Source organism: Ctenocephalides felis, unplaced genomic scaffold, assembly GCF_003426905.1.
Source record: "Ctenocephalides felis isolate EL2017-DRISC unplaced genomic scaffold, ASM342690v1 CF-g0.4_SCAFFOLD_03571, whole genome shotgun sequence".
Lineage (NCBI taxonomy): Eukaryota > Metazoa > Arthropoda > Insecta > Siphonaptera > Pulicidae > Ctenocephalides > Ctenocephalides felis.
The window spans coordinates 20,760,429-20,777,604 of NW_020539725.1; the positions used below are offsets into that span (position 1 = coordinate 20,760,429).

At 27.5% G+C, this 17,176-nt stretch overlaps 2 protein-coding genes across 2 annotated transcripts in view; both read right to left on the bottom strand.

Annotated features, from left to right (window-relative positions):
- Positions 1–7,660: 7,660 nt before the first annotated feature.
- LOC113385772 (structural maintenance of chromosomes protein 4-like) lies at positions 7,661–10,104 on the bottom strand. Its single transcript, XM_026623610.1, has 3 exons — positions 9,947–10,104; positions 8,129–8,307; positions 7,661–7,844 (listed from the first exon to the last, which is right to left on the bottom strand). The coding sequence occupies exons 1-3, from the start codon at positions 10,094–10,096 to the stop codon at positions 7,661–7,663; spliced, it is 513 nt and encodes a 170-aa protein (XP_026479395.1). The 5' UTR covers positions 10,097–10,104.
- Positions 10,105–10,122: 18 nt separating this feature from the next.
- Positions 10,123–17,176, bottom strand: part of LOC113385773 (structural maintenance of chromosomes protein 4-like) — a gene marked incomplete at its 3' end in the record, with an annotated part of 24,188 nt that continues 17,134 nt past the window's right edge. The window contains exons 7-10 of the mRNA XM_026623611.1: positions 13,600–13,773; positions 13,310–13,486; positions 12,697–12,944; positions 10,123–10,129 (exon numbers count right to left, since the gene is read on the bottom strand). Of these exons, the coding sequence (XP_026479396.1) occupies positions 10,123–10,129; positions 12,697–12,944; positions 13,310–13,486; positions 13,600–13,773 (606 nt within the window). The remainder of the gene's footprint in view (positions 10,130–12,696; positions 12,945–13,309; positions 13,487–13,599; positions 13,774–17,176) is intronic.

Below are 17,176 nucleotides of genomic sequence, written 5' to 3' on the forward strand. Positions count from 1 at the left end.
AAATGATTTTGAAAATCTTTACTTTAACACAATATTGTTTGTCATCTTATTTAGGTAAAACTATAATTTTAAATAGAAATTCATAAAAAGATATTACTTATAATTATGTTCTGAGAGGAGTTTACAATTATTGACCGAGTTTGTGTTACATGCTACTTTTTATGTTTGTAACAATAATATTCTTTATTAATTATGTATTTGTGGGAGTAGTAATGTATATTAAAGTATAAACCTCCATCGTATAAAAATTATAAATTTTATTCATTATAAAATATTACTGATATGAACTAGACAAGTCCAATTGTTTTCCTCTATCTCCAACTGACGAGCCTCTGATCCCCACACATGGATATGAAAGTATAAAACACCACTTGTACAAAATTTTATAAATTTTATTGACTATAAAATTAATGCTATGAAATTTATCTGACAAGTCCAATTGTCCAATGACTAGCCTGCTTGATTCCCACATATTTAATACATGTTTTTCATATTAAATGAATCATAAAAATTATTTGAAGGTGCCTTGAGAACTTTACTTTGTTATTCAATATTATTTATAAAGCAGTCTGTATATATTTTAGTGAAATATTTTCTGGCTCGTGCATTATTAATATAATTATATACATATATCTGCTGAAAATATTGTTTATATCATAATATTCGAGTCAATATCATTTTTACATAGTATACCTTATACAATCTATTTTTTATTCAACGAATATAATTATGCGAATAAAAGATTTTAATTAATTTGGCAGATATAGTGCAAAAGACTTAAGTTCTTATTTAATTTGTTATGGGAAAACATGTTGATTCAGTCTTTTTTTATTTATTTATACAAGTGCCTTTTATATATGTTCTAAATCAATGTTAAACAATAAAATTTGTACTTCTCGTATGTATCAATTACATTGAAAGTAATTTTATTATTACAATTCCAAAGTCAATCACAAATTTTTTGTTCTATGAATAGCAGATTTTGTGTGGAATTCAGAATTATTATTTATATCAAATTTTGTTACCAAATTATTAGTTAACCAATACAGCTTTTTGAATGCATTGATTACTTGTTCGTTGAGTAGCCCTAGCACCCCTCCTTATATAATATTTACTTTGTTACAAAAATTTCTTTCTTACAACACCTCTTGTTCATCATTCTATGGAAACAATTTTTAAAATTACATTTCTAGTATCAATAATCATGTGTTTTCCCTGTAGCGACATTGTCTGCATGTACATTCTTATTTATGGAAAATACGATTGTTGGTTTTGATCAAATTATTTCAAATACTCAAATACGACTTACCAAATTGTTAATTAAATGCAGCTTTTAAAGTCCTTTATTCTAAAGTCCTTTATTCTATTTTATTAATTTTAAATTTATTTAATTATATTGCTGCATAGCTAAATGATAGATTTTTATTCTTTTATTACTAAAAACAATTTTGATCAGGACATGCAATCAAAGTTTTGAAGAGTTGACTTGAATGATTAGACAAATCATAATTTTGTGTACAAGTTTATTATTATAACCTTTTCGATTGAGACAGACGAGTTAATTTTGCATGCTATATCATCCCAAAGTATAATTTGTTATGGGGAAAACATGTTGATTCAGTCTTTTTTTAATTATTTACACAAGTGCCTTTTATACATGTTCTAAATCAATATTAAACAATAAAATTTGTACTTCTCGTATGTATCAATTACATTGAAAGTAATTTATTATATTACAATTCCATAAATAGTCAATCACAAATTTTTTGTTCTATGAATAGCAGATTTTGCATGGAATTCAGAATTATTATTTATATTAAATTTTTGTTACTAAATTATTAGTTAACCAATACAGCTTTTTGTATGCATCGATTACTTATTTGTTGAAGGGGTCCTAGCACCCCACCTTAGGTAACTCCTAAATTGATGGTATTTTGTTACAAATTACAAATTACAAATTTACTTTGTTGCTTTTCTATTACACCTCTTGTTTATTATTCCACGGAAACAATTTTTAAATTACATTTTCAGTATCAAGAATCATGTGTTTTCCCTGTAGCGACATTGTCTGCATGTACATTCTTATTTATGGAAAATACGATTGTTGGTTTTGATCAAAATATTTCAAATATTCAATACAACTTAACAAATTGTTAATTAAATGCAGCTTTTAAAAGTCTTTTTCTGTAGGTTTTATTTTAAATTTATTCGATTATATTTCTGCATAGCTAAATTATAGATTTTTATTCTTTTATTACTGAAAACAATTTTGATCAAGACTTTCAATCGAAGTTTCAAAGAGTTGACTTGAATGATTAGACAAAACATAAATTTATTTACGAGTTTATTATTCGATTCAATTTTTAAAGGATAACAATCAGCTTTAAACAGTTTTGAAGTTTTTAATGTTCAAGTTTTTGAACTTTTTTTATTATTTCATTTTACAAGTTTTATTGAATTTCTCTTAAGGCTTTTTCCAATAATTTGTATATTATTCAAGTCAACCATATTTATTTTTGTCTCGATTAATTGTAAAGGTTTCACATGTTTTATCAAGTCATATAAACAATTTTGATTCGATTAATATCACTTAATTTTATCGATTAATTAAATAATTCTTTCAAAGAATTTTTTTTTTTTTCTAAGTCCTTTCAGATAATTTTTTTTTCTAAGTCCAAATTTTGTGAAACCTTTTCGATTAAGACAGACGAGTTATTTATGCATGCTATATTATCCCAAAGCCAACATTCGAATGAATGAGACCCACATTGAAAATTTCATAACGAGAAAATTTTATTGGGGCAAAGTTAAAAATTTTAACTAAGTCCCAGTAATTTTTTCTCGTTGTGAAATTTTTGGGAATTGGTGTGAGGGAACACTAAAAAACATAAAAAAGTTTCAACGTTGAACAGGAAAGAGAAATTTTCATCTGGGACTTAGGGGGGTTTTTTTTAGGCTTCCCACCTCCCCCTTCTCCCTCTTCCTCCTCCTTCTTCCCCCTTTTTTCGCTTTTTTTTCATATTTTTTTCCTTTTTTGGTGTTGTTTTTTTCACATGTTGTGGTATTTTTTGAAGATCTTCGGGTTCGGCATGCATCGTCCGCAATGTGTCTCTCTGTGTGTAACCTCTCGCATCATGATCCTCACGTTGACCATCACTTCGCGTGTATGTTTCAGGACACACCGCGCCTGCCAACAGCCAGCCACCAGCACTGCTCCATTTTTTCTGCTTCAGAGTTGGTCGTCGTCGTCTCCAGCTGGATTCGACCCATCTCACCTTGTGCCTCCAGAGTGATGTCACCTAGTATGCGGTCACCTTAACCACTCGGCTATTTGATATATTGATGATAACAGTTATTTTTATATTCTTATCATGTATTAATATTGAATTTTAATAAAGTATATATATCATACCCATCTCTCTTATTCATCACCTGCCTCCACCCTTCTCTTTTCCCCATTCTTCCTCTACCTTCGTCATCTCTCTCTTTATATCTCTCTCTTACAGTCGAGTGCGAACCTTGAGTTTTTTGTTTTTCAGAAATATTCTAAGTGTCAAGGTCGAAATGCGCCACCTGAACTTGATATTTTGAACTATTATTTGATAATTATGAAAAACTAGAGATTTGATTTTTGAAGCCTCTTCGGGATTTGAACCGAGAAACATCGAGCAACCTTAGTGGTAACTTAACGATCTCGGCCAACTGGCTGTACAAAAAACTTTTCTATTGGAAACATATAAGTTTCCTAAAAATCTGCTATTTTGAGTGAGCAAATGGCCGAGGTCGTAAAGATACGAACTCCATTTATCTGAAAAATATATTTAAATTCACTAATTTTTCTAACTCTGTAAATAAATAAGACATATAGATAAATAATTAAATTTATTGAGTGTCAGTATTACAAAAATCGACATAATATATTAGGTTGTCAAATATCTCCCTTCCGCTTTTTTGCTCTTGGTTTATAATACAAAAAGGCGGAAGGGAGATATTTGACAACCTTATATTTATATTTATATATATATATATATATATATATATGCCTGGTTAGCAGTAAACCAAACCTACTTTGGTGTAATTTAAAAATTTTACATCTTTTACTATTTTTCCCATACAAAACCGGTTTTTCAGGGGTAGCCAAAATGGGCCAAAATCGTGACTTTCAAATGCAATTTTAAGACCCTTAATGAATGAAATTGATAATTTTGAATGAATTGTGTAGACTAAGGTACAATCTTTATACCAAACAAAATTACAAATTTATCATCAGCTTCATGGTTCAAATCAGCTTCAAAGTTGTCAATTTTTCAAACTTCAAGTTGGTCGTAGGGGTGGAAGGATTTTTTTTTTTTCCAAAAACCGATTTTATATTCGGAATCAGCACCTGGAAAACTATCAGAATCGGTCAAAACATTTCGAAAATTGCGTAAAAAAATTTTCATTTCATTAGTAAAGTTTTGATTTTGCAACCAAAGATTTCGATTTTTCGGGGGATGTATGTGGATTTATCTAAAAATGGATTATATTTTCGAATTCAGCGATTCAAAATCAAATCCAATCAAAACATTTTGAAAATCGCAAAAAAAACTTTTTTAAAAAAAATCGATTTTGCAACAAAAGATTTTCATTTTTCGCGGAGTGTATGTGGATTTATTCAATAACGAATATCATTTTTAAAATCAGCGTCCTAAAATCTTTTGGAATCAGTCAAAACATTACGAAAATTGTAAAAACAAATCCATTTTTTTGCTAAAATTACGATGTTACAACCAAAGACTTTGTTGTTTTGCAGTGGTACACGCCCTGAAAGCTCATCAAACAGGATAATTTCGTCCTTTTCATCAAAAAGACTTTGTCCAATTAGTTGTTGATTATATTTATCTATCCACGGATTTTTTTAACAAAGTTATTGCCGTTTTATTTTTATGAAATATTCAAAAATATTTATACATATAGACTTTTTCCAAAAAAAATTTTCCCCAAAAATTTTTTCCCCAAAGTTTTTTCACAAAAAATCATAGTCCATGGTTTTCCCCAAAATTTTTTTCCCAAATTATTAATTATTATGAAATAGATTATAGTAATTTGTATCGTACAATTTGATGGATTTTTTTAAACAATCAAATGGTTCAAAAGAAAGTGTTTTTTGTAAATAATCGAGAATAACTTTTTTTAAAAATCGTGATTTTTTAAATTTTCTAAAGCTGACAAACAGCTAGGATCCATCAAACTCTTTATCTAGATGAAATACGATTAATTTTGATATTTGAAACGACACTTATGATTTAAAAGAAAAAAAAAACATTACTTACAAAAGCTTATATATTTTTTTACCCATTTATGATGTAAATATTGAATTATCAAAAACAACTGTTCTTATAATAATTCTACTTAACACAAAAATAAATACACATTTTTTTAATGAAAACACGCATTTTGTTAAAACTGTGAAAAAAAGTATTTCCTCCTTCTAAAATTATTCTGATTTACAATGTCAAAAAATATGAAAAAATCGGAGCTGTGTTCAAAATATATTCAACAATTCAGAATTATGCCCAACTGTAATTTATGGAAAATATTTAAGAGAGTATTGTAGTCTAAAGTTATGTATTTTATGCGATTTTTTTAAAAGCAATAAAAAAGGAAAACTAGCTGTAAGTGGAATTCTGTCTTAAGGCAATTAAGGCATCGTGCCTTAATGCAAATTGCTGGAACTTCCCGTACCAAAAATTATTATATAAGACAAAAAAATAGAGACAAAATGTCAAAGCGCGCAAGTGCCGCGCCGCCGTCTAACGCATAAGCATTGGTACGGAACTCACAGAAATGTAAAAAAAATATACGTATTGTTAAAATCTCTATAAAATATCTGAAATTTGATGTGCATATGTCTAATGATCATTTTTAACCGCCGAATGGCATTTTTTTTACTTTTTTATTAGATCTCCGAAACCGCTAGACCTGCCTTCATGAAAATTTGATCAATTTTTCATCTTGTCAATACCAGTAAAATGTTTTTTGAATTATTCAAATCGGACGCTCCGTTCTCTTAAAAACTGAGTTACCGTTTTCGGCACTTTTTGCCCCGTATCTTCGGAGCGTCTAGACCTGCCTTCGCCAAAAACTAATCAGCACGTGTCCTTATCAATACATATCGAATGTTGTTTGAATTATTCAAATCGGTTGATTCGTGTTCCCGAAATCTTCGACGAAAATTTGTATCCGCACATACATACATACATACATACATACATACACACACACACACACATACATCCATTGTTTCTAAGGTATGCCAAAATGTTCAGAAGGTTTTGAAACGTAAAGATATATAAAAATTTTCATTTTCGATTTTTAAGTTAATAATAATTTACTTTTTTTTTCAATTAAGTAATATTTTATGAATACTGGAAAAAATTAAAATTAAAAACAGTCAAAAAGTTTAAATTCTATCGGGTGACAAAATGGAAAGTATCAAAAATTAGGCACGTAACCATACCCTCTGATTTCAGCTCTCCAAATAATCCGAAAAAAGAAAAGATTATTAATCTAGAATGTCGCAATTTTCAATATAACTAAAAAATGAATTTCTTAATTTTTTTGATATTCTCAATTTTTTATAAATAGCTAAATTTTTTATAAAATTTCAGTTTTTATAAAAATCTAAATTTGGGGAAGAGCCAAGTTTATACTAATGAGAATAAGTATTTACAGAAGACTGAAAAAATTTCAAGTAAATTCATACTCCATTATTTCGAAATAATATGTTGTCATTTCCAATAAATATAACTAAAGTTGAAAATACGTTCAATTAATTAATTAATATCTCAAGCCTTTCTTTACTGTGTGAACGTACTTGAGATAATCACGAAATTGCCAACTTCTCAAAAAATGTATTTTATCAGAACTCTGTTTAGCTATACAATTCATAGCTTAGCAGTTACCTATAAAATAATATTAATAACAAATAAAATTACCTTTAAATATCCGTAATGTGGCCAAGTGGTTAAGCGCACGACTCCCAAACCCAAATGCACTCGGATCGAATCCCGGTTCTGCGTATAAAGTTAAATTAAATGCACTTGGCGCCTCTTAAAAACAAATACACTTTTAAATTCACTTGACTTTTAAAGCGGCTATGCATTAGCTTTACAAAGTCGGCAATAATAATAAAAATGAAACTTACCGGCAGAGGCACTATACAAAATGCATATAAAAATAATTAGATAAATATTTAAAAAAAAATAATTATGAAAAAAAAAAAAAAACAATTTACGAATTTAATAATAAAAAAAAACTTACCGTTAAAGTATCGCATAAAATCTAAGAAAATAGAAATAATACTATCCCATCAAGCTGGCCAAGAACGAGATGACACTGACCACGATGTGTTACGACAAAAAAAGTTTTTAAACTGAATGTTGGGTAAAAAATTATATGTATCGCTTAAGATGCTTTAGATACATATATCCTGTTCTCTGCCCTCTAGCACAGGACCATATCAAACAATCCAATCGCATCCTACCACCAGTCATTACATTCAAAATAAAAACAAGATACTATAATATATATATACTTTAATATTTCATTTAAGTAATAAAAATATAAATTAGTGGAACTAACAATCTATTTTAAATATATATTTCGAATAAGAATAATATTATTGTATCTTTGTTTTCTTACTTGGGGGTGGTGAAGATGATGAAGATGATGAAATATCATTATCAATATTAGAAGTACTTTCATCACAAATAGGCATGATGATTGGATTTTCAATAAATATTTGGTTTTTCATTATTACTTCAACTAGATTAGAGTCTTCACGGGTGTATTGAAAATTTAATCTGAAAAGGATAAAAATTAATTACAATATCAATTTTAATACATGTTAATTGTGTCTTTATATAATAAAGTAATTATACACATTTTAGGATTGATTTATATTTCTTCATATCTAACATAGATTATATGACTACATTTAAATCAAAACATATAATGAATAGATATAGAGTACTATCTTAATTTCAACTATGGTAATACAATGATATCAAAATCAAGCCTCTTTTACTAAGGACTAAAGATTTTAGCTTTAAAGATCTTAGAATAAAAGATTTTAGCTAATACTTACAATTTACGATTATTTGAAGGAGGATGCTCATTTGAATTTGGTTGAGTATTGTTAATGTTGTTTATCACCATAAAGCCAGTGCAATCCTCCACTTTGTAGATTCCTACCAAGCGATTACATAGTCTAAACATTGATTCACGTAATGATATTACTATGAACTGTGTATGATCCGAAAGGTGCTGTAAGTATTACATTTTATAAAAAAATGATTCATCGATATTTGATAACACATAAAACAAATATAATTAAAAAAGATTAAATTACCTTGAAAATTTCTTTGATTTATTTACTCATTTAAGAAACGATTACATTAAAAACAACTTGAACAACAACATATAAAGTTGCTTGAAACTTTTAACACTGTAATTTTAAAAAATCTGAATCTCAATTGCTTGGAGCAGAAGTATAACTTTCTGTAGTGATTCTATCTCAGTTTAGAAACATCATAATTATATTAACCAATTTCATTCTTTTATTTATATTTTTTTACTGTTTTTATTATTAATTATAATTTTTATTATCCATTTAATGATATTTTTATTATTATGTGTTTATATTATTTATATTATAAATTATATTCTATGATAATAATAATAAATATAATCATTATTATTTTCAATATTATTGTAGTATTAACTTCCCCGAAGGAGAAGTTTATATTTTCATCAAAAAATCCGATTCGCTAATTTTATGTTTTCTCGACGTTTCAAGCCATTCTGAATCGAATGAGACCAAATTTAGAAAAAGCATGTATGTATGTGTGTGTGTGTGCGTGTGTGTGACCAGATTTTTTGCCGTAAATGGACGTTTTCTCAAAAACGGCTGGACCGTTTTCAAAAATTCAAAAGCCATTTGATGTATCTCAATGAGGACTATAGTTTGTCAGTTTTGTGCGACGATATGCCGAGCCGTTTCTATGAAAAAGTGTTAAATGTTGATCGATGTTCGAAAGATATTAGTTAGGAATAATACTGATTAGTTTTAGGTGAAAATCTACCGAGCCGCTTTCTTATAATTAACTGTTGAAAAAAAAATTTAAGCCGATTTTTATGGAACTTTGTTTGGCGATATATATATCATGGTCTTATAGAACTTACTGAAATATTAAGCCGATTTTTATGGAACTTTGTTTGGCGATATATATATCATGGTCTTATAGAACTTACTGAAATAAGTTACTTACTTACCTTACGACAAGTCGTTTAATTTTAAAAATTCATCAAAGTTTGAGAAAATGAGTAGTTTTTTTGACGTTTGCTAAAATTAAAATTAGACGATTTACTTACTTGGTATAACGCTAGGGTACATGGTCTCAATGCACATACTAAACCATCAAAGTCCTACGAAATCTGGTTCAATTATAAAAATTATTGATTTGTGAAAATTTGCTTTTAGAGAATACTCCGAGTTAACATGTTCGTTCGTTTTCAATTATGTGTAATAAATCCACTCGGAATACTTTAAATTACTCATGAATTAATTAATATTTTATAGATTGATTTATTGTTTATTTACACATATTGGGAAGTTCATGTATCTTGCCTCAAGGCAAAATACTAACACAAACTAGTTTTATTTTTGTTTACCACTTTTCTTTTTCTTTTTCATTACATAATTTTGGGTTCATGCTACATCATATAATAAGAATACATCTGCGCCTAAATAAATGTGCCTTATTAAAAAGTAGGTGTAGTATGAGAGGGTAATATTTTTATGTTCAAGTTGCAAATAAACATTTATAGTTCAGCCAAGTCACATTAATAAATTAATGATAAACAATTAATAATGTAAAATTGTATTGTTAAATTCACTTCTTACTTGTATTAAATTGCCCACAATAGTCACATTTCGAGTATCTAAAGCCGCATCTATTTCGTCCATAAGATACATCGGTGATGGCCGAAAATGGTGAATAGCGAATACAAAAGCTAACGAAGAAAGAGTCTTCTCTCCGCCTGAAAGCTGCATTATACTCCGCCATGATTTCTTAGGGGGCGAATACTGCAGGAAAAATATATTTATTATTCACGTTTATCAAAATTTTGGAATTTTTTGTTCGGTAAGTTAAAATGACCTAAGCAGCGGTAGTAGATAAAAAACCGTTATGCATATCCATTTTAATTTTAAAGTATTTAAATGTTAAAAAAAACTAATTTTTGAAAACGAGTTAACCCCTTAACTTACGATTTAGATTCGAAAATATCGGCCCAAAGTTGTTGAAGCAGACCCGGCGTTTGTGACTATTTTCCCTCATAGTGTACGGTTTATCACAAAAATAAAAATAATTTTGTGTTTTATAGTTTCGTATGAATAAATATTTTGTAATAGTTGCGTTCACGATAGCGGGCCGTGCCCGTAATGCTTCTGACCCGAATATCGCCCGTAATATTAAATGACAATTCCTGCTTGTCATTTTAAGTTAAGGGGTAAATAAAAAAAGTTTTTGAGCAATTTGCATTTGAAGAAATGCAAATGTTATATCTTCTGAAAATATTGATGTTTCTGCATTTTTTGTTATTCAACCAACATTTGCAAATATAAAATATAATTGAAAAATCATGGCCAATAAAACACAACAATCAAAATTATTTGATATATATATATATATATATATATATATATATATATATATATATATCTGAGTGGTTAGATATCAATTTATAAATATGAATAAACAGCGCTCTTGTTTGCACCAATTTATTAAATAAAATTAATTTTACAAACGTTGCGAGATTAGGTTTGTCTCATCATGTGTATTATAATTATAATCTAAAATATGAATGTAGCATAGTGTGTTAACTGTTCCAACTTGTTCTGCTTGTAAGCAAAAGAAACAATTGTAAAATTAATATTATTTAATAAACTAGTGCAAAAAAAGTGCTGTTTGTTCATATTTCATATTTATATATATTATATATATATATATATATATATATATATATTGTTGTACACCCCTGATATTATAAGTTGCTAACCACTGTCATAATATTAGATTCCTAACAAGTCCAGACTGAAATCTTAGAACCCCTGAGCTTTAGCTGATATTAACGGTTCATATTAACTTTTCTCAGACTACTGCGTAGTAGCTGACATTACACATTCTCTCACGAAATCATAAATCTACATCGACAATTCTCAGCAAGATCCTATTATCGACATTCCGCCTAGTTAACAATTCTCACCAAGTTCGCATGAATAACATTTTGTTTAATCAGCTAAATTCATTACTTTGTCCTTTTCGTTGTATAGAACATTCGAGACAAATCCCCACTACGTTTCAAAGGATTTTAGTTTTAATAATTATGAAATAAATCAGTCTTAATCTGTCGGTCGCCGGGCAAACACTTCTCTTCCAATACCTCCGAGTTCCTTGTACTTAAAGTGAAATAAAGTGAAGTTTTTGAAATAGTCTTTTCATTTATCAATTTCAAGTATTTTCAGCAAGTGAGTTTTCAGGAAAGTCGGAAGGTCCAGAGCAACAACACCGATTTGCATATAGCGGCGCCAACACCCCTTTTCTGTTCATCAACGCGGTGTCCAACAATATATATATTATATATATATATATATATATATATATATATATATATATATATATATATCTATATATATATATATATATATATATATATACACACGCCAATCGGCTATATACATTTATAATTATATAGTAATATTAAAGCTAGAACTAAAAAAATATTTTGATGCCAAATAAATTTAATCATAAGGGTCCGTTCAAGTATTACGTAAGCACTATAGGGGGGCGGGGGGGTTATTGATTTGCTTATTTTGCTTATTTTTGGTAAGAAATTTGCTTACTTTTGCTGACAAAGGGGGCGGTAAATGATTGTAATAAATCTGCTTACGTAATACTTGAACGAATAACCCTAAAATACTTTCATACTTCATTTAAATTTATTTATTATATTAGTATCTTTAGAGAGAATTGCAACTATTTGAATCATAGATGATGAATCAAGTAAGTATTGAATATAAACACATATAGTAGAGCACTGAAAACGAAACGTTTGATTGAATCTTTCGACTTTAGTTCCAAAATTTAAAAGTTAGAGCATTTTAAATCAGCAATATACATGAAATTACAACATACAGTTAACATTCTTAAGTAACTCATAAAATAAATACTAAATAGCAGTAGTTTGATATTTTCATGTAAAATTAACCATATAAACAAAAAATTAGAAATTCGATCTATTAATATAAAGATTTTCAAAGGCAAATAATGAAATTATAATAAACTTAATAAATATTTATAAGTACCGCAAAAGTATAAAGAATACAGTGTATTTAACTTGGAAATTCTATTGGATAAATTTATAATTTTCTAAAGTGGAATATTTAAAATAATATTAAATCTCAGACAATTAGATGATTTTTTTTTGCTCAGTAATTAAATTAGGTTTACATACTAAGAAAATGGGTTTTATTAATTTTAAATAAAAAAAAGTTTATATTTCCCTATAAAATAAACATATATCCAATCTAAATTAGTATAATTTCTTCGTGTATTTTATATTTGAAGTTTGTTATAAAAATTAAATACTTACTTGAGTGTAACTCCCTTGGTAAATGGATTATAACTATCAACAAGATCAAGATCTGCATCTCCATCCAGTGAAAGCATTCTATAAAACTCTCGACATTTCATTGCAATAATGCCAAAACCTGTCATAAATTCATCCATTCTTCTCTCTTCCAGAGTATTTAAAAGTTCTTTTATTCTTTCCAGCTCACTAGTTACAAGAGATACAGCTTTTTGCGCATCCTCATCTCTTGCAATGCTCTCATTGAAAATCTAGAACAGATAATCTTTGTACTAAATATCTTATTAAGTATATGTTAATTTAAATCAAACGATAACTAAATCTTCTTATTATCTCTATGTGTCTAAATATTTGGCTTGATTAAATCTTGTGCTTTACTAATTATTCAAGTTAATCAATTAACAATTGATCAATTATCAATTGTTAAATACATATTATTGCCATTATTATTTATTTTTGATGTTTCATCTTAATTTTCTGATAGGTTTTCAATGTTACATACAAATTAACAAAAAACATTTATACAAATATTTAAGTGCTTTTCTCTTGGTATATATATATATATATATATATATATACATGCATATATACATATTATAATTAATATTATACATACATTAATTGCAGTAATATTTGGCTCAAGTTTGTTTTCTTTTATTTTAGTTTCAGCATCATGAATTTGTTTTTCCACCTCATTAACATGAATATCAGCTAGCTCTTCGGCAGTTAATGTTTTAAAACATTCATCAACTAAATTAGTCAATGATGACTCATTTAATTTCAATTGATTTTTCTAAAATATAAGAAAAAATAATCAAAAAAATAAAAATATAAATTGTATATATATATAATATATACAAATATGAATTGCATTTATATATCCGCTATATAAAATAAATAACAAACCTCTGAATTGTACAAATCAATTTCCTTGGAATAATTATTCAACTTTTGTCGAATTTCAGTAAATTGATTTTCAAGTTCCAACAGTTCTGAATTCAACGCAGTACGCGCCTTATTTATAGATTTTAGTTTTGTCTTTGTGACACGATATGTTTCTTTAATTTCATTTAATTTAACCTGAAAAAATAGTGTTATTGAAATAATGGAAAATAATATGTACGTCTATGTTTAACAACACGCCTTAACACATTTATTAATAATATAATTAAAAAAGAGATTATAAATTAATATAAACTCTTTTTTGTAAATTTGTAACACTAAATTTACTACCTCTAGTAGATGCCAAGTCACTTTATATTGAGTAATTTTGTTATTTGCTTTTATTACTATTTCGGTGAATTTAAAATTTTTTCCATTTCATCGCGCCCCTCTATTCTGATTCTAGTTTGATTATTTTGTCATTTTCTGAATTATGTCAAATCCTAATTAATTTATTGATAATTAATTTGCTCATGTACCAGTGAATTAAGCCATATGGTAGTGTTATGATCATATTAAAAAGTAAATTTATTCAACATTTATCTTCAATCGATAAATAAGACCGTCACTGTCAATGGCCACAAGATTTTGTATTTTAAAGCCATTAGTTCAAGTTCTATTTCTGCCCTTTTTGGATACTTGGGGAAATTATTTTGTAATAAAAAACTATAGTTCAAGAAATATTTATATTTATTTTGTTAGGATAACCATACCATGAAATATAATTCTTGTTAAGGTTCATTCAGAAATTGAGTTATTTGACAGTATAAATAAAATACCAAATTAGTTTAATATATACTGTAGTTTGTGTTTCTAAGATAATATGTGAATATTTCCTTATTAAAGAAAATTGGTATTTAAATCCTTAGAACCGGTTATCAGATATATACACCATTCTTCTGAAGTGAATCTTTTCACTGAAGCAACTTCAGATAGCTAATAGGAACAAAATTAACTACATCAGTTATATCAACCATATCGCTAAAAAAAAGCTGGAATGAATTTTCTGTAACATTAGTAAGAAGAATTTGAAAAGAACCAAAATAATACCAGAAAGCAGGGTTGTATGTGAAACCTATAACATGCATTATCAAACTGTATACGTAAAACCTTAGCCTCCAATCATGAGTGTCATTAAAATAAATGCAGTAAATTTAAAATAAAAAGGGTTACTTAAATTAGGACTAACATTAGAAAATAAATTACTGCTTATTTCATACGAAAAATAAGCAATAAACAAAAGCACGTCCTAACTTATGATGTGCAGAAGCCTAGCAGGAATGCACAGGATTCGAGATTGTATAGCATAATAAAATGGTATTAAAGCTGTAAAGGAGTACTAGAAAACTTATTTTCAATGGTTTGTTCATATTGCCTATATCTGAAAGAAAACTTAAATACAATACCTCAGAATACAACTATCAAAATGTTCAGATTCAAAAGCAATTTTATAAAATTGCTATTTATAAACAGGAACTGAGAAAATAAAAAAGAGTATTGGAGTAGAAGTATGGCATTGAAATATTGAAAAAAATATAAATAAATCTTGCTACTAGCCTCATGTTCTTCCTTCTCCCTCATTACAACTTGAGCATTTTCTTCGATCTTTTTCTTTTCGTCTTGCAGTTTTAAAATCTGGTTTTGACACTTTTCAATATCAAGTTCCATAGAGCTGATTTGTTTTTTGGTCATTGCCACTTTTCTGAAATTTAAAATATATATTATGTACTAAATAAATCTATAAAACAGATTTTTGATTTTCTATTATAAGTACGTCGCATATAGAAAAGTTGTACAAAATGATTGGAGGAAACAATAATGTGTTTAGATAAAAGATTGAAGAAGTCAAAAACATTGAATGACGAAAGCTATAAAAAGCAATCAGTAAGGCTACTTTTAGGTTCAAAATCTGAAAGTGTTACCCACTCAAAGAAGGAATTATAAGATGTATAATTCTTATAAAATTATTAAAAATTTGGAGAGGACCACAAATAATTTCGACCTGAAATCCCATATAAACTTACATGATGAGAGGAAAGCATGCAATAAAGGAAAGCAAACCTAGAAAAGTCAAGATTTATGGTACATGATTAAATAAAACTTACTTTTCATTGTTAGTAGTAGCAACTTTTAGTGTCATAATTTGATTTTGAAATTTTGATATTTCTTTTTTCAAATTATTAATTTTGTTTGTTCAAATTTGATCGAGCCAATCACCGAAGAGTTAATTTTTTCTAAAACTTCATTTAATTCTTCTTCAATCTGAAATTGTTCGAAGTACATTACAATAGAAAATTAATAATTTTTTATCTTTATTACATTTCCATCAGAAGTTAAGCCTTTATGTTGTACTTGTCTAATAATTTACTTTTTAATCAAAATATTTTATATACTTTATATAAACAAAAATATACAATACTTTTCGGCAATTTAAATATAAAACTGAAAAGTATTATTTTTTTTAATATATAAATAAAAAGCACATTTATAAAATTGATTTGAGACAAAAGCGGTAGCTATAGTCAGTATTATTATTATATATATATATATATATATATATATACATAATATACTTATGTATTTATATGTGTATAAATAGAATAAAGTAAACCTTATTAACAACGTCTTGCTGTTCATCTAGTACTCTCTTTTTTTCAGCAACAATTATTTGAAGTGAAGAAACTTCATCTGGTACTTCTATTGTTTCTGAATTTTTAATTTCTTCTTTAACTGTTGACATTCTTCCAATATAGGCTAAAATTGAAAGAACAATATTAGTAGAATGCATGTCAAATAATACAAATAACATTAAAAATAACTGCATTACCTTAATAACTTTCTTAATATCATTAAGTTTCATTCTATCTCTTGATAATGTTTGATTCAATGCATTTATCTGATCAGCAGCATTATCTTTTCTTCGAGTGATATCCCTCTTGATTTCTTCAAGTCTTTCACATTCACGCTGAATATCGTTCAAATTATATTTAGAAGTATTATATAATTGTGATTTCTTCAGCATTTGATTAGACATAATACCACGTCGAAATTTGTTCCCTCCCCCAGACATAGTGCCTAAAAGTAATAAATTATTTGTTTAGTAATGAAATTTAACTTAATTTTAAATACAAAAATCAAACCTGCTAATTCAATCAATTCGCCCTTAACTGTAACAACTCGGTGGCGGTTCCTGCCATAAGCCACCCGCGTTGCTTGATCCAAGTTAGAAGCAACCAATGTGTTTCTTGTCACATAATAAAATGCTGGTAATATTCTAGTATCATTTACGCGTATTAGATCAAACAAACGTGGTAGGTTTTCAGGACTGAAAAATAAGAAACTGGTATAAAATGATTCCTAATTCAAGACCATGATTATATTTTTAGAGTTAAAATCAAATCAATATGAAAATCAAATTTTATATTACTTTCAACAGTGTATATTATAAAAAACAATATATTTACCTTTCAAATCTTGCTTTAATATTATCCCAAAAGTGTTGTTGCTTATCTAAAGCAATAAATGTGGCTCTGCCAATATT